Below are 18,839 nucleotides of genomic sequence, written 5' to 3'. Positions count from 1 at the left end.
GTGAGACAGTTCCTGCCCCACCGTTCCTGGTGATTTCCAATTCTTATGTATAAACTTTTTTTCTTTCTTGGACCAGTTTAATGGATAACTTTGGGTGGGCAAATGGGAGAGATAGGGTATTGCCATGAGGTTGACCTTAATAAAAAAAAAAAAAAAAAAGGCCAACTTGTAGAACTGGTAGATGGGAAATCAGGATAAGACCTGGATGGAAACCAAATTCATGTCAAACTGAGAGGGGAGTTAGAAACTAAGACATGACTATAAGGAAAGTACAATAAAGCAGTCTAACAAAGAAGAACCAAAACTAACTACTGACCCAGCTAAGAAGGCACTGAATATTTTTTGAATGTATAAGAGAAATAGTCAGGTCTGTATTTTAGGAATATCTATTTGGCAGTTGTATGTGAATAGAGATGGAGGAGAAACCATAGGTAAGGAGATTAAATTAGGAGGCTATTATAAGCATACAGGTGGGATGTGATATCCTGAGCAATTCCTGGCAGCTAAGTAATACAATGGATAGAGCTCTGGATTTGGATTCAGGAAGACTTGAATTCAATTTCAGTTGATTCAAATTCAAATTCAATTTACTAGCTATGTGACCTTCAGGCAATCAATCAATAAAAATTCATTAAGCACCCTACTAAGGGCCAGTCACTGTACTAATACAAAAGGGGGCAAAAATAGTCCTTGCCTTCAAGGAGCTTACAATTTAATGGGGAGACATATTGCAACAAATATATAGAAACAAGCTACACACGGGATTAATAAGAAATAAACAAAAGGAAGGCACTAGAATTAAGAGGAGTTAGGAAAAGATTCCTGTAAAAGACTGGGTTTTAGTTGAAAACAAAAGAAAGTCAGGGAAATCAATAGGTGGAGTTGAGTAGGGAGGGCATTCCAGGGACAGGGGACAGCCAGAGAAAATAGCCAGAGCTGAAAGATGGAGTGTGTCGTTTGTGGAACAGCCAGGAAGTCAGGGTCATTGAACTGAAGAATATGTGTCAAGGAGTAAGATCTAATAAGACTGGAAAGGCAGGATGGGCTGAGGCAATGAAAGGCTTTCAATGCCAAACAGAACATGCTATATTTGATTCTAGAGGCAATAGAGCACCAATGGAATTTATTAAACAAGAAAGTGACATCATCAGATCTGGGCTTAAGGAAAATTACTTTGGGGGCTGCATGGAGGATGGATTAGTGTGAGGAAAAACTTGAGGCAGGCAGACCCACAAACAGTGATGAGGGCCTCCACCAGTGACAGTGTCAGAGGAGAGAAGGGGATGTATTTAAGAAATGTTACAAAGGTGAAATTGACATACCTTGGCAACAGATTGGATGGGGGGAGGGTGGGGAAGAGGCAGCGAGGACAGTTTGAGAGAGAATAAAGAGTCAATGATGACTCTTAGGTTTCAAGTCTGAGGAAGGAGAAAGGGGAAGGAGGGAAGATTTAGAGGGAATGGTAATGAGTTCTGTTTTATATATGTTTAGTTTAAGATGTCTACCAGATATCCAGTTCAAGATGTCTGAAAGGTACTTGGAGATGTGAGATGAGAGGTTGGGCAAAACAGGCAGATTTGAGAATTGTCAGTATAGACAATAATTAGGTCCATGGGATCGAAGAGAATATAGCAAGGGAGACAGAGAAGAAGCAGTCAAATAGATAGAGAATAGTGTCCTGAAAATACAAAGAGAGTATTCAAGAAGGAAATTGTGATCAACACTGTCAAAAGTTGCAGAGAGGTGAAGGAGAATGAGGACTGAGAAAAGGCTGCTGGATCTGACAATGAAGAGATCACCAGTAACTTTGGAGAGAGCAGTTTTGGTGGAATGATAAGGTTGGAAGCTGGATTTTAAAGAGTTGGAAGAGTGAGAGGAGAAAAAGTTGACAACAAAACCATTGTAGAGAGTCTTTTTGAGGAGTTTAGCTCCAAACAGCAGAAGAGACATAGGATGATAGAGAGGATGGAAGTTGCTTAAGTAGGCTTTTTAGGGCAAGCTGCTTTACTTCTACTTCAGTTGCCTCAACTATAAAAGGAAGAAAGGATTAAGCGCTTATATAGTGCCTACTATGTGCCAGGTAATAGCCTAAGTACTTTACAAATAGTATCTCATTTGATAGCACCTACCTCCCAGGGCTGTTATGAGGACAAAATGAGATACTATTTGTAAAGTGCTTTGAAAACTAAAAAGTGCTATATATGTGTTAGCTATGATTATTTAAGAAAGATAAGGGGCAGCTAAGTGGCTCAGTGGATTGAAAGCCAGGCCTGCAGATGGGAGGGCCTGGGTTCAAATCTGGTCTCAGACACTTCCTAGGTGTGTGATCCTGGGCAAGTCACTTAACCCCCATCGCCTAGACTTTACTGCTCCTCTCCCTTAGAACCAATATTAAGTATTGATTCTAAGACAGAAGGTATGGGTTTAAAAAAAAAAAAAGAAAAAGGACACTATAAAATTAGGCTATATTCAAAAAAAGCAATGTTCAAAATAAGGTAAGAGTCTCACTGTCTTTTATGAAACCACTTTTGAAGCTCAGTGTTCAGTTCTAGGACTTAAATATTTAAGAATGTTATTGATAAGCCAGTAAGAAAACCAAATTTTATCCTAGAAAATTTTTGGAAAAGGGAAGAGGGCACTGTGATGCTTTCTTCAAATATCTGAAGGGCTGTCATTTTGGAAAGGGAGTAGAATGATTCTGCTTGGACTTAAATATAAGCACTAGGTGAAACGACCTCCAGGAATTGATGCAAAGCAAAAGGAGCAGAACCAGGAGAACATTGTACACAGAGACTGATTGTGGTACAATCAAACATAACAGACTTCTCTACTAGCAGCAATGCAAGGATCCAGAGCAAGGCTGAGGGACTTATGAGAAAGAAAACTAGCCACATTCAGAGGAAAAACTGTGGGAGGAGAAACACAGAAGAAAAAATATTTCCTTGATCACATGGTTCTATGGGGATATGATTGGGGATATAGACTCTAAATCGGGTCGGCAGTGTATGGCTCTTTTTTTTTTAAACTTTTATTAATATTTATTTTTTAGAAAAGTTAACATGGTTACATAATTTATGCTCTTACTTTCCCCTTCACCCCCTCCCCAACTCCCCCCTCCCATGGCTGATGTGTATTTCCACTGGTTTTAACATGTGTCATTGATCAAGACCTATTTCCAAATTGTCGATAGTTCCATTGGTGTCCTAGTTTCGAGTCTACATCCCCAATCATGTCCACCTCAACCCATGTGTTCAAGCAGTTGTTTTTCTTCTGTTTCCACTCCTGTAGTTCTTCCTTTGAATGTGGGTAGCGTTCTTTTCCATAAATCCCTCAGAATTGTCCTGGGTCATTGCATTGCTGCTAGTACAGAAGTCCATTACATTCTATTTTACCACAGTGTATCCATCTCTGTGTACAATGTTCTTTTGGCTCTGCTCCTTTCGCTCTACATCAATTCCTGGAGGTCTTTCCAGTTCACATGGAATTCCTCCAGTTTATTATTCCTTTGAGCACAATAGTATTCCATCACCAGCATATACCACAATTTGTTTAGCCATTCCCCAATTGAAGGGCATACCCTCATTTTCCAGTTTTTTCAGATATGGCTCTTTCTGCAGGAGCCATAAAGTCAATTTTTTTTCAGGCACTGTTACAGAAGCGCACACTGTTACAGGAGCATGCACTGTGAGCACACTGTACGGCTCTCATAAAACATTTTTAAAAATGTGGCATTTATGGCTCTCATGGCCAAAAAGGTTGCCGACCCCTGCTCTAAATGATCACTCTACTGCAAATATTAATAATATGGAAATAGGTCTTGATCAATGACACATGTAAAACCCAGTTGAAATGCTTGTTGGCTACAGGAGGGGGAGGGAAAGAATATGAATCATGTAACCATGGAAAAATATTCTAAATTAATTAAATTTTAAAAATAAAGATATTTCCCATAAAAGAGAAAAATATAAGCACTAGGGTTGAAGTTATCAGGAAGTAGACTTTTGCAAAATATAAAGAGAATCTTCCTAAAAATTAAATCTGTCCAAAAATAGAGTGGATAGTTCAGGAGGTAATGATAACCATCATCATCATCCTCATGACAACACTGAACTCCCAATCACTGATAGTGTTCACAGGCTGAATGACCATGTGTCCAGGATGTTACAGAAAGAATGACTATTGGGAGGGTTGGATTGGATGCCTTCTAAGGACCCTTAATGATGAGATTCAATGAAGATAAATAAAAACATCTGTGAAGTATTCTGATACCAATTGTACATACAACAGCTCTTTTTTCCACAGACACACCAACACAAGTTCATCTTCAAATATTAAAATTTACTTCTAAATGTCAGCAAGAGATAAAACCCCTGAGACTATCCTCCTTTTCCCCTATTTCTTGGCTATTATTTCCCACAATACATCTACTTTTCCTCTACCTGGTGGAGGAGGGAGGTCATGTATGTTGACATTGAGAAGTTTTGGCCACACTTCTCGTCGGATATCATCTGTCAGGAGCCCACCTTCACTAATTGCCATGCGTCGAAGCGCAGCTACATCAGTAGGATCACTGCTCAGGGCTTGGTGAATCTCTGCAGCTTTCCTTTTCTTCTTGGCATAGCCTACAGAAAGAAAAGAAAGAAGTATTGCTGAATTGAGTCCGGGCAAAGCTGGTACAGGAGTAGTAAAAATATGTAGCCATCTAAAAGTATAGCATGGAGGAAAGGTGAGAGAGGGAGAGGGAGAGGGAGAGAGAGCGAGAGAGAGAGCATGAGCAAGAGAGAGAGATTTCTCATAAATGTGCATATTTTTAAGGTAAGAAAATGTTATTCTCCATGGTAAGTGCATGTATGTATTTATATCTAAAATATACATATATAGATAGATCTGTACAATATATATGCATGCATATATACATATATACATTTTTGCTGATAATGACTGTGTTATGTTAAGGCCTCAAAGCAGACGCTTTTAGACAACCTGTACAAGGAGGCGACATTTTCAGAAAGGTTACTTTACCAAGGTATATAAAAGTTATGCCAAAACCTGACCTAGGTTATAGTATCTGAAGGTATCTGGTTAGCAATGTTGTTTAGTTTGAAATTTACAATGGTGTGGGATTCCCAGTGTGGAAACTCCTTCTACTGATCCACCAAAGTGGCAACTAAGTCCCCTTTAACTTAAAATTTTAGAGACTTGGGCACTGAGAAATTAGGTGATTTGCTCATGATTGCAAAGCCAGAACCTGTCAGATAGGACATAAACATTAAACAATGCAAAGCTACAAAACAAGAGATGGCTCAAAACAGCACAATGAGTCAATTAATCTAGAAGAGAGTTCAGGTCATCCAGCACAATGTCTTCATTTTCTATTTGCATTTATATCTAGCCCTGATAAGGGATTTCTTCTAGTTTAAGAGGAATGAATTGATGTCAGGTGTAGACACCATAAGTGCTATATGTTTAAAGGGGAGAAAGAGTACTACTCTAGACTAGATTGCTCTGGGAAGGCTCCCTAGATGTGGAATCTGAGGAAAAAGGAGGTAGACAGGAAGAATGGAGGCTATGTTTGATGGGGGAAGGACATGAATAGAAGTAGTATGGCACAGTGGAAGAATGCTGACAAAGTCAGAGGACATGCGTTTAAATTATATCCATGTGACTGTCTCCCTGGGCCTCTATTTCCTCATGTGTAAAATAAGGAGTGTTAGAGGAGATAGCTGCTAAGGCTCCTTATAGAGCTCTAGCTCTATGATCCTATTCATCAGCAAAACAAGTGAGCAGTTTGGTTTCACTGTGTGATGTTAAGATCAACATATAGGAGAAAAATGCCTTGAATTTGTAGCCAGAGAATGTTTCTATTCTATGGAACTTCCACTCTGAACTGATGACCCAATAGTTAAGTGTTCATGTAATGAAGCTGCTAAAGCACAAGGGCTACCTACTTACCATGTGCCAAGGTTCTGCCAGATGATGAACAAAGGCACAAACTGGTTTGGTTTTAGGTCATGATGTCAAAAGTAGAGGCAAAAAGATGACCTAGACACAGAAGACTTCCTTCTTCATCCTGTCCTACTTTTCATGATAACCCAACAGCCTTGAAAGCATTGCCCTACTTCCTTCTGTCAGCCCATCACTTGACTAGATGTCTGATTAAGAAGTGATTCAAATTCCTAGTTTAGATGACTATTAGGTTTTTCCTGGGCTGGTTTGCTTATAGAACCTATATCAGGGTTGGTGAATCTTTTCCCAGTTCAAGTGCGCAGAGGGCAAATTCAAGCTGTCTGTGAGTCCCCAGATTACCAGAGAGAGTTGAGGGAGAAAGTGCTTGCTTTGGGCCACTGGACAGAGGTGTGGGGCATACAAAAAATGTCATCAGGCACTGGGAAGAGGGGGAAAGGAGCAGCAAATTAAGTGCTTCCATCAGGGAGGGCCTATACCAAAGAGGCCCAAGTCATACAAAAAGTAAGTTCTACATATTAACAAAGCCTTGGAATAATGACTGACCATAAGTGGTCACTTTCCACACAATATCTTATCTGATATGATATAATAAGGAGGAAAATAACTTCACTACCACAATCTATGACATATTCTGTTTATTCAAAAGGAATGTTCTCCATTGTCCACACATCAGAGAAAGGTACCAACACTGACTGTAACAACAGTTTCTAACTGGTCATATTGAACACTAGAGAGAAACATGAGCAATATTTGGAAATCTTTTGTGTCGCTTTTTTCTAAAGGCAGGAAAGGAAGTCTGCCCTGAACTAGTTCTAACATTTCCTTCCACCTTATTAGTGTGACACAGCAGGACTGGATTATATTGTGGATGGAGGGTGGGTGGAAAGAGCTGTTGCTACATATCAAGAGGAAAAGAATACTGCCTGTTAATGATGTGAATTTTCACAATTTTGGGTAACTCTTCTGCCACAATAACAACCATTTTGAACCACACTATGCCTCTAAGAAAAATAGCTCCCAACTAGTTTCTTTCCAGATTATGTTCCAAAAATGCTGCTATTCAGTTCAACATTTATTAAGGACCAACAACATGCCCCATCATGTCATGGAGATGATACTGGGTTTTCAAAGGCCAAAACAGTAGAGCCCAAGTCCTGGAAAGTTTTTACCAGGCTGAAAAAAGCTTCCAATGTGGACTTCGGCACTGACAGTTTATCCTCTAAAGACTAAACTAGCTAGGCTTGGAAGGGCTCAATCAATCACTCAACAAGCATTTATTAAGAAGATACTATGTACCAGGTCCTGTGCTAGGGCTCTGGGGATAAAAATACAAAGAATAAAATTTATCCCTACATTCAAGAACTTCACATTCTCAGGCAGATGAGGGTGTGTGGAGATTGGAAAAAAGCTTCTTGTTGAAGGCAATGTCTAAGGCTAAAGGGAGAAGGAAGAAGTATGCCTAGGCATGGGTGAGGACCAGGGCACAGGCCCAGAGATGAGAGATGCAATCATATATGCAGGAGTTCAGAGTGAAAGCAGGTTGGACTGGATCTTCAAGTGCTGAAAGGGAATGATGTACAATGAGGTCAGGAAGGTAGCCTGAGGCCAGGTTGTGGAGGACTTTAAAAGCTAATGAGGGGCAGCTGGGTAGCTCAGTGGATTGAGAGCCAAGCCTAGAGATGAAAGGTCCTAGGTTCAAATCCGGCCTCAGACACTTCCCAGCTGTGTGACCCTGGGCAAGTCACTTGACCCCCATTGCCTACCCTTACCACTCTTCCACCTATAAGTCAATACACAGAAGTTAAGGGTTTAAAAAATTAAAAAAAAAAAAAAAAAAAAAAGCTAATGAGGGGGCAGCTGGGTAGCTCAGTGGAGTGAGAGTCAGGCCTAGAGACAGGAGGTCCTAGGTTCAAACCCAGCCTCAGCCACTTCCCAGCTGTGTGACCCTGGGCAAGTCACTTGACCCCCATTGCCCACCCTTACCACTCTTCCACCTATGAGACAATACACCGAAGTACAAGGGTTAAAAAAAACAAACAAAACAAACAAACAAAAAAAAGCTAATGAGGAAGGCAATAAGTTGGCTTAATGGATTGAGAGCCAAGTCTAGAGAGGGAAGGTCTTGGGTTCAAATTTGACCTCAGACATTTTTAACCCTTCTGCCTTTGAACTGAAACTTGGACTGATTTTAAGACAGAAAATTAAGAGTCAAAAAACCAACAACATACTAATAAGGAGTTTCTATTCTATCCTAGAAAAAATAGTGCCACTAAAGTTTGCTAAATAGGGAAGTAATATGAACAGATTTGCACTTAAGGGATGGGGGGAGGGACAAAACACAAAGGCATGGAGGTAGGAAAGGGCAGAATGAGATCAGGCAATAATAGCTAGTAAGTATACAATACCTTAAGGTTTGCAACATGTTTTACATGTTATCTTGTTTGATACTTCCAACAACCCTATAAGATAAGGCACTATTATTATCTTTATTTTACAGAGAAGGAAACCAAAGTTACTTGTTCAGGCTCACACAGATAGTAAATGTCTGAGGCAGAATTCAAATTCTGGTCTTCCTGATGCCAAGCTTAGCATTCTATCTACTGAGCTTCCTAAGAAAACAATGGGTAGTAGAGCTTAATGGGAAGGGGATGAATGAAGTCAATGTTGTGAAATGAGATAGGAAAAGAAAATTGAAACCAGGCTGTCAGGGCCTCAAATGCCAGACTATTTTTTCCTGTAGGTAATAGGGAGCCACAGAAGGTTAAGTAGGAGAATGAGATGATTATATTGCTAGTTTCTCATTCAATTAAAATGGAATTATCTTAATTTAGATGGATTTTTTCCCTTCCTGGGAAGAAACTTGGATCTACCAGAGAAGTACAAATGATAAATGATGGGATCTTCTTCTATTCCTCACTGCTGGCAATATGCAAATCCGAACCTAAAATCAATGTTTTAGCATCTTCTACCTTACAAATTTCAAATTAATAGATACTCTCCAGATTGGAGTTAAACAGCTTATGTTTTAATGTTTGGCAAAGAGTCAGTCCACTGTGCCAGGAGAGTATACGTTACAAAGTGGATGGGGAAGGCCTCACTTTGTGTGACCACTCTTCTCTTCCCTTGCAAATATCTTATTGCTCATAATACACATACTATGATCTTTCCTTAAAAAAAGAGAAGAAAAACAACATGCTTTGAGAAACATAGAGATACCCAAAAGCATACATACTTTTGAGAAAATATAAAAATGGCAAATGACTATATACAATTAGAAAAAATGGGTTTTAATTATAGCAGGTACAGATAATCACGTTAAAATTATTCATTCAAAATGGAAATGAGAAGATGATTATTTTTCAAGTATGCAGGAGAAAATAAAATTCATTGGCTTCCCACACTTTAATATTAAAATAAGTTCTGCAAATAGACTTGTAACATACAATTTTGAACCTCAGAATTGGGTTTATGACAAAAGCCTACAATTCACCTAGAGATGTAAACATGTAATTTCAGGCTCTTTGGCTGTTTTTTTTTGTTTCGTTTTTTGGTCTCAATGATTAGCACAGTGTGCAAACATAAGCTACAAGCTACTACAATCCACTTATGGTGATGGTCATTAACTTAAAAAAATAATGGATTAGTAGGATGATTGACTTAGCAAAAGATAACACAGCAAAATGCAAAGCTTCCTCTGGTTATGAACAAATCTCTTGGTTATTCCCAGAAAGCAGAATATTCTATGTGTACCATGCTTGCCCACTGTCTATTAAAATGTTTATTCATATTAGGCCAACATAGCAGTGATTCTTAATATTCCTCAGAAGAGGGCAGTTGTTTTTCAGTTACTACACTGAGGCACTCCCAACTTTGGATATAAAAACAATGTAGAGTTCTACCTCCACAAAACAAAACAGGTGTTTCTAGAACCACCTGGTCAAGGCTGCATAATATATTGGGAAAGAAAATGACTAACAATGTTCACTCAGTCACCTTTCCCTCTGGCAGAGGTCAAGAAGTTTCTCTGAGACACAAAATTATCAGTTAACCTAAAATTATCGGTGGGTGTTTTTGCCCTTAAAGTTTGTTTCTAGACACTTTATGTCCCAAGATTACCAAAAGATGAGCCTTTATATAATAGCACAAAATTCCATTGTGATTTTTGGGATTATGCCTACATTCTAAGTTATCAAAAGTCAGACATTCTTAAGTCAGAAATCAAATTCAAGAAAGTATACACTATGTTCCAAATCAAAGTAATGAAATGTGAAAGAGCCAGGAAAAAACCTTCCTCTTCAAAGTAGATCCTGCTATTCATAATATAAACAAGTTTCAGAGAATAACTGGTATCAGGTTTATGATAGGAACTCATTTCTCTATAAAACAGGAGAGGAAAACAGGATTTTTAGATATTTTTAGTTGAGCTCTAATTTAATTTAATTTAATTGTGTTTAACAACACCATCTCCACCCCAACCCCTGAAAAAAAATAATGTAGTCCTTTTTTGAATAAATCATTTCCCATAAACTCAAACCTAAATTAATAGGCCCTCATTAAAGTTAACTGAGGGGGAAAAAATAGGAACAAATCTCTTGAAACTTTTCTCATCAATAAAGTACACTGTTTCCAATGCTTGCTTTAACAGGAATTTTTTTCATTTGGTTGCTGGAATATCTGCCTTATGCACAGATCTAGTCATGTCACTCTCTGTTCAAAGTACTTCTCCACCGCCCATTAAGAAAAGTTCAACATTCAAAAGCCTTTCACAATATGATACCAGCCTTCCCTTTATTTCACATATACTCCACACACCAGTCCAATTGGTCTTTTCCTAATCCCAAAAGATATTCTGTTCGCCCTACTCTGCCTTACTTCCTCGTCTTTGTTTATGCCAGCATTTACTTACGCCGCCTGGTACGGGCCTCTCTCCTCTTTCATGCTTAATGAATCTCTACACACTTTTGAAAAGACAAACTCAAATACGACATCTACCATGAATCCTCCCTTACCATTTTCCTGAACTGACATTCCCTATGCCCTGGTCATCAAGACCTCCCATCTTTCCACCTTTTCCAATTCCTTCCTAGGCCATCATCCCTGCAGTGGTTACATTCTCCCCCCCCCCCCTTCCCTATCTTGATCCTCTGAGTTGAACCAGTTCAACTCTATACTCTCTTCTTCTTCAGGGTCCCTTGCCCCATTATTCTATCACTCATCTTGTCCTGCAAAAGCCTCAATCTTATATTAGAACACCTGACCTTCACTCGAGTCTTGCCCCTAAAGGATGCAGGAGAAAATGACAAAATCATGCAGACTGAATTGGTTCACTGCAAATATGTTAAGCAATCTCAACTGAGCTCTCACGGTAGCAAATTAGTTCTCCCTAATTCACTCATTTTCCCACTCACCACAGCAGCTCTTAAACTTTTTCATCTTTCCTCAAACTTCCTCGATTCTCTTTCCCCTCTCGGATGAGAACTTGCTCCATATTTCACTGAAAAAGCTAAGCCTACTGCCAAGAGCTCTTCCTTCTTCCCCATCTCACAGTCTGGCTCTCTTCTATCACTATCTCCTTTACCCTTGTCTCACATGAAGAGCAACCCTTCTTTGCCAAAGCTAACCCCTCTATGTGCCATTCCATCCTGATGTTTCAAAAGATCGTCTCTTCTACCATCCTCACTCTTTCACTTCTTTCTCCATCAGCTGCTTTCCTAAAGTTTTTAAATATGTTCCTCTTTTGCCCATCCTCAGAAAACTCTCATTTGATCCATTCATCCCCCTTTTAGTTATTATACCATAACTTTCTTCCCCTTTGTGGCTAAACTACTTGAGAAGGCAATCTGTCATTGAAACCTCCACTTCTTTCCCTTTCACTCTTTTCTTAACTCTACAATCTGGCTTCTGACCTAATTATTCAGTTGAAACTGCTCTTTTCAAAGTTACCAATTAGCTGGGTAGCTCAGTGGCTTGAGAGCCAGGCCTAGAGATGGGAGGTCCTAGGTTCAAATCTGGCCTCAGACACTTCCTAGCTGTGTGACCCTGGGCAAGTCACTTAACCCCTACTGCCTAGCCCTTACCACTTTTCTGCCTTGGAACCAATACATAGTATTTATTCTAAGATGGAAAGTAAGGTTTAACAAACAAACAAACCCAAAGTTACCAATTAATTTCTAAATTGCCAAATTAAATGTTTTTTTCTAATGGCCTCCACCTTCTTGACCACCTTTGCCACAGTCAATCACCCTCTTTTTCATATTTACTCCTCTCTAGGTTTCTGTGACAATACTCTGGTTTTCCTCCTACTTGTCTGACTTCTCTCCCACAGTCTCCTTTGCTGGTTTTTCATTCAAATCATACCTGCTAAATGAAGGTGTCCCTTTCAGTTCTATCCTATTCTCTCTTCTCTTTTCCCTCTGTCCAGCCACAATCTCTCTCCTAATCCCCAGACTACCAGCTCTAACTGCCTACTAGACATCTCAAACTGGATGTCCTGAAGGCATCTTCAATTTAACAGGTCTAAAACTTAGTTCATCATCTTTTCCTCCCAACTCTCTTTTCTTCCTAATTTCCCTATTAATGTTGAGGTCACCATCATCTTCCCAGCCACCAAGATCCACAAACTAGGTATCATCCTGAACTCCTCACTCTCTCACCACTACATCTCACCCATATCTAATCGGTTGACAAATCCTGTTAATTTTACTTATTTAACATTTCTTGAATACTTCCCCTTCGCTCCTCTGACACTGCTACCACTTTTGTATAGGCTATCAATTTATGACTGGACTATTGCAAAAGCCTTCTGGTTGGTCTCTCCAACTCAAGATTCTCTCCCTAAATTGATCTTCCTAAATTTTTTTTTAAACCCTTACCTTACCTCTTAGAGTCAATACTGTGTATTGGCTCTAAGGCAGAAGAGTGGTAAGGGTAGGCAATGGGGGTCACACAGCTGGGAAGTGTCTGAGGTCAGATTTGAACCTAGGTCCTCCTGTCTCTAGGCCTGGCTCTCAATCCACTGAGCTACCCAGCTGCCCCCTCTTCCTAAATTCTTAAAGGGCATGTCTGACTGTCACCCCCAATAAATTCCAGGGGAACCCTATCACTTCCAGGATTAACTATAAAATCCTTTGTGTGGCATTCAAAGTCCTTTATAATCTTTCCAGTTTCCTTACACCTTACTTTCCAACCCCCCCAACCCCCTCCACCACCCCCCCACCCCCACCACCCCCCCACCCCCACCCCCGCCTTCCTCCCCAACTACTCTCTGATCCAGTGACACTGCCTCCTTATTATCCCAGAACAAGAAATTCTACCTCCTGATTCTGAGAATTTTCTCCATGCTTGGAATTCTCTCCTTCATCTCTGCCTCCCAGCTTCCCTCAAGACCAAGCTAAAATTCCAACTTCTACTGGAAACCTTTCCTAATAACCCTTGATGTTAGTTTCTGTGCTATGTTGATAATCTCCAATTTTCCTTAGATATACCTTGTTTGCACACAATTGTTTTCATATCGTCTCCCTCATTAGATAGTGAACTTCCTGAAAGGAGGGGCTGCCTTTTGCTTTTACCCCACTGCTTAGTACAAAGATAGACATTTTTTTTTTTAAACCCTTATCTTCCGTTTTGGAATCAATGCTATGTATTGGTTCCAAGGCAGAAGAGTGGTAAGGGCTAGGCTGCTAGGCAATGGAGGTCAGGTGACTTGCCCAGGGTCACACAGCTGGGAAGTACCTGAGACTAGATTTGAACCTAGGACCTCCCTTCTCTAGGCCTGGCTCTCAATCCACTGAGCCACCCAGCTGCCCCTCAAATATTGACATATTTAAAGTACATGCTCTGCATTTACTGAGGTCACTGAACTAGACATGATACTTTATTTGAGGTGCTCTGTGGTAGGTGAATATTATCATAGCATTAGAGTACATCCTGTAAAATAACTTAGTTTTGTTATGGTTCAGGATTAATAGACATATAGATATTATAATTTTTAAAACTTGGTGAATAAAAGATCTAAAAGTTCACTTATACAAATAAAGTCATTTTACACATGTGAAATAAAAAAAATAAAGTAGGCCTCAGACACTTCCCAGCTTTGTGACCCTGGGCAAGTCACTTGACCCCCATTGCCTACCCTTACCAATCTTCCACCTATAAGTCAATACACAGAAGTTAAGGGTTTAAAATTAAATAAATAAATAAATAAATAAATAAAGTACATGCTTAATGCTTATTGGCTTGACTTGACCTAATACTTTCTGCTCACCTGGATATAATAAAGGCATTGTGTTCTGCATTTTTCTAATGTTTGTATACAATACCATGTATTAGTTACCTGTGTTTGAGGCTTATCTCCCTTTTGGATAGTTAGCTCCATGAAGGCAGGCACTATGTCTTATCTAAAATTTTTTATTTCCCCTATGCTTATGAAATATTCACTGATAGAATTCATCCTCTATACAGCACTGCCATTAATCCTCATAAGTAAGCTACCCTTGACAAATATATTTTTTAAAATCCAAACCTTTTATCCCTAAATACTCATTTATTTAAATTAGCATCATAAAAGGAAGCAGGGTGGAGTACTATATCATGCACATATGGCACACATCTGGCATCCCGAGACCAAGATTGCATTAAAAAAGCACAAGGCATGACACAATTTGAGAAAGAGCCAATTGTACCACAAGACTGGTAGTCATAAGACAAAGCAAAAGGTTATGATGTTAAAAGGCCTAGGAAGTCAGTTTACATTTTAAGAATCACTTCTAAATTACCATATGGTCAAAAAGAAGGAAAGAAGAACAGAAAACGACTCCAGTACAGTTAAGTACAGTTGTTATGAAGAGAGCATAGCAATACATGTGGGCAAGTTAGTTATGTCCATCCTGGCCAAAGACCATCATTATTGGAGACCCAAGAAGAATGTGTCTCAAGGTGCTGTGAAAGAAGATAAACTAAATGTCTATATATTTCTATACTTATTAATTCTTCATGGAATTATACAGTGGTTAAAATAAACTAAATGGGAATTTGTGGATAAGCCTGGTAGTCTGGCCTGAAAAAAGGAAGAGGATGTTGGTTTTAGATGATGGACCAATTTCTAGAAAGTTTAAGAACTAATTCTACTCTCCTTCATATTACCATTGTCAACTTAATGGTGTGCAGAGTTTAGCTGCCCTTTTGAATAACTGTTGTAATTTCAGACTCCTCATTCTCCAGCGTCTTTATTACCCTAGCAATACTCTCACAGCTATACTGGCCTACTTGCTATTATTCAGACACTACATAACACCTCCCATCTCAGAAACTACATTGACTATTTCCTATACCTGGAATGCTTTCTCTTTCTCCTCATATCTTAGTTTTTCTGGCTTTCTTCAGTATTCTGCTCAAATCCCACTTTCTGCAGGAGGCCTTTCCCAGGTCTTCCCAAATGCCAGCATTTTCCTCTCAGAGATTACTTTCCATCAAACTTTCCTATTATAGTTGAGGGCACCATCATCCTTCTATCACCCAGACTTGAAACCTGGGTGTCATGCTCAACCCTCACTCTCTCTCACCTTCAAGTCCAATCAGTTGCCAATTCCTGTATCTTCTGACTACATGAATTTTTTTCTTTCCATACCCCATGCCTGGGATGTTCTCCCTCTTCATCTCCATTTCTTGGCTTCCCTGAAGTCTCAGCTTAAACTTCCACCTCTTCTGCAAGAAATATTTTCAGGTTCCCCTTAATGCTAATGTTTGCCCTGCTATGAGGCACCTCCTATTTATTTACCCTTTATATTATCTTGTATACATAGTTGTTTACATGTTCTCTCTTCCATTAGAATGTGAGCTCCTGCCTATAGGGACTATCCTTCTCTGTCTCCCCATTGCTCAGCAGTGTCTGTCACAATAAATGCTTAACAAATGCTTGATGCCAACTGACTGAAATACTCCTTTCCCACTGTACTCGGGCCCCTTTCCTTACGAGGCAATATGGTGAAAAGAGCATAAGACATTTTAAAGAGAGATAATTCCTAGTGTCAACACTGTAGGACTCTGGACAAGTAATCTAGCCTCTATTTCCTCACCTGTAAAACCAGGATAAAAATACTTTCAGGACTGTTGTGAGGAAATCACTGTATAAAACTGAAAACCTAATTGATCACAAAAGCAAATCCACCCTTTTCTTCTCTCAATACCTTTTCTTTTCTAACTCTCACTTTCTGTTTTAATAACAACTCTAAGCCAGAAGGGCAAGGGTTAGGCAAATGGGATTAAGTGACTTGTCCAGGGTCACACACTAGGAAATGTTTGAGGCCAGATTTGAACCCAGGTTCAATATCTTTTCAATTCACTTAAGTCCTTGTCCATCTAAATCACTGTAATTACCGTTACTGCAACCACTACCACTGCCTTCTCGGGGTCCTATCCCCTGCACATTCATGGACACTATCCTCATTTTCCTTGCTTGCTCCCTCTTGACATCAGTACCACCACCCTTCTCCTCAAAAACCCCACAATTCCAGTTATCTGCACCACCAAGACCCTCTCCAGGCCCCTAAAAATTAACAGCAGCACCACTTTCCCTCCCCTTTCCTCATCTATCAGCAGCAACAGTATGACTGTCCTCTCCCCAGGATCCCTCCTCCAACATTATTAGTACCCTCCGCCTTTCCCAAACTTAGGCTCCCCTAATATCAAACACCTCCCCGGAGAAACAGCCCTTTCCCTCCCCTTCCCCATCCAGCAGTAGTGGCATCCTCCTTCTCATCTCAGGATCCCCCTACATCATCATTAACATTCCCTTTCCCGCCCTTAGGTCCTCCTCCTATCAGACGCCCTCGGAAGCAGCACCAATTCCCACCCCCACACTTGACCCCCTCTCCCCACAGCCCTCTTTCCCTCTCAGCCCCTTCCTCAGCCGAACCAGGCGGGCGGCGGCCGTGGCCGCCTGAGCAGCCCGGCCCCTTCCGTCCCGCCCCCTTCAGGCCTCAGGCCCGACCCCGGTCCCCGGTACCTGCTCTCTCGTCCCCGCTGAGGGACGAAGAGGTCAAGAGCCCATCACCCCAAGCCCTCGGGAGAGCCATGCCCCGGGGCCTCGGCTCCTCCCCGCGTTCGTGGTGCCAGGGCCGGCAATGGTGGCGGCGACGACAGCAGCGGTGGCAGCTACAGCGAAAATACTGCCTCTCGCTCTCCTCGGCCCCGTCCGCTCTTCGGCGAGCGCTGGCCCTTCCACGTCACCGCGACCGCGCGCCGCTCGCACGTGATCGGTCCCGCCCCCGCCCACGTGATCGCGTCAATCACCGAACAAATAAATAATCGAGGAGGCGGGAGAAATTTTTGAATAAGGGAACACACGCCCCCTGGGGGTCACTATGGAAAGGGGTAGAGCTGACCCAGGGTGCACCGCGGCGGGGAGGCGGAGATTTTAGATTTTAGACTAAACTTGGACTTACCCAGCCCAACCTGGGGTACCAGAAAGGGGAGAAGCTGGACTAGGGGTGTAAATAAGGCCATTTTATAGAGGCGGAAGCTGAGCCTTCGAGAGGCAAAGAGGCATGGACAATAAGTGACACAGCTAGGAGAGCCTTTATTTCCTGTCCTCTACTCCACAACTTCTTCCACATTTCCATACTTAGGGAACACAGGCTGCCACACTTTGATCCGGTAGTCTTCTAAGGATGGGGGTGACCCGATGTACTAAAACCCTAGACTTCGAGTAGAGGCGTTTTGCTTATGCTGTTTCATAGTCGTGCGGCTTTGTACACACTCTCTAGACCTCAGTTTCCTCCCTTATCTGTTCTTACTTAGACAATTCTAAATTTATCTAACCTATCTTGCCACTATCGGGAGCGGGGCATCGACTTAGGTGAGGCAATGATAGGAACTCTTTCTGGACAGAGTCAGGACTAGAATCCAGGTCTCCTCAATCACAGCTGGGTCAAACGGCAACAGTGGCCCTGGTACTGTTTTGGCCTTGGAACACGAATTGAATTTTGGGATTTCCTCTTCTGAACCTCAGAATTGGGAGAGACCATATTTGCGACTTGTGTTACTTTGGGAAAGGGATTCCTTCTCTGGGCCTCCACATGACTTCCAGGTCTAAATCTTTTATGATTGTGTGATCTAATCCAACCCCTTCATTTTACAGAAGAGCACACCAAGGCACAAGCAGGCACCCCAGGGAACATAAGCCACCTGAGGGGCAATAAGAATTTCATTCAGGAATTTCCAGCTCTCTTCTGGACAGAATCCTTTCTTGGTCCAAAGAAATTTATTAGAGATTTTCTCCAGCTCCACCTCAACACCCCAAATAAACAGAGTCCTAGGCAGACTGGTGGTTGGTAAACTCAGGTCAGCTATGACTAGGCCAGGACACTGAGAAGGAAGTCATGGTCTGAGGGGGAGAGGGGACAGCAGACTTAGTATGATAGAATCTTAACAGCTGGAAGAAACCTCATAGGTCACTGGACACTTCCTCCCACCAAACTCAGGAATCTCTTCTATTCCTCCCTCAAAGTTCTTCTAGCTTCCTCTGTTTGGACAGTTCAGGGAAGAGGAGTTCATTCCTTACTGGTGCACTCTATTCCATTTTAATACAGTTCTCATTGTAGTTAGGCAGTTTTTTCTTGTTTCAAATAGAAATTCTCTCTGCATCTTTGTCTCTTGGAGTCAGCTGTGGCTAGGTGGTTAGAGCACTAGACCTGGAGTAACGAAGACCCAAGTTCAAATCCATCCTCAGGCCACTTGTGTGACCCTAGGCAAGTCACTTAACCTCTGATTGCCTGACAAAAGATCTATTGGAGAAAGAAATGACAAACCATTCCAATATCCTTGCTAAGGAAACCTCACGGATAGCCATGGTCCATGGGGTCACAAAGGATCAG

At 41.1% G+C, this 18,839-nt stretch overlaps 1 protein-coding gene across 1 annotated transcript in view; it reads right to left on the bottom strand.

Annotated features, from left to right (window-relative positions):
• Nucleotides 1-17,159, bottom strand: part of TBC1D20 (TBC1 domain family member 20) — a 39,884-nt gene extending 22,725 nt beyond the window's left edge. Inside the window, exons 1-2 of the mRNA XM_044664283.1 lie at nucleotides 16,970-17,159; nucleotides 4,440-4,622 (exon numbers count right to left, since the gene is read on the bottom strand). Coding sequence (XP_044520218.1) covers nucleotides 4,440-4,622; nucleotides 16,970-17,039 — 253 coding nt within the window. The 5' untranslated portion in view covers nucleotides 17,040-17,159. The remainder of the gene's footprint in view (nucleotides 1-4,439; nucleotides 4,623-16,969) is intronic.
• Nucleotides 17,160-18,839: the final 1,680 nt, after the last annotated feature.

The sequence above is a fragment of the Gracilinanus agilis genome, chromosome 2 (genome assembly GCF_016433145.1).
Source record: "Gracilinanus agilis isolate LMUSP501 chromosome 2, AgileGrace, whole genome shotgun sequence".
Taxonomy (NCBI): domain Eukaryota; kingdom Metazoa; phylum Chordata; class Mammalia; order Didelphimorphia; family Didelphidae; genus Gracilinanus; species Gracilinanus agilis.
Note: the sequence above shows the minus strand (reverse complement) of the source record. Positions and strands in the feature narration are given on the sequence as shown.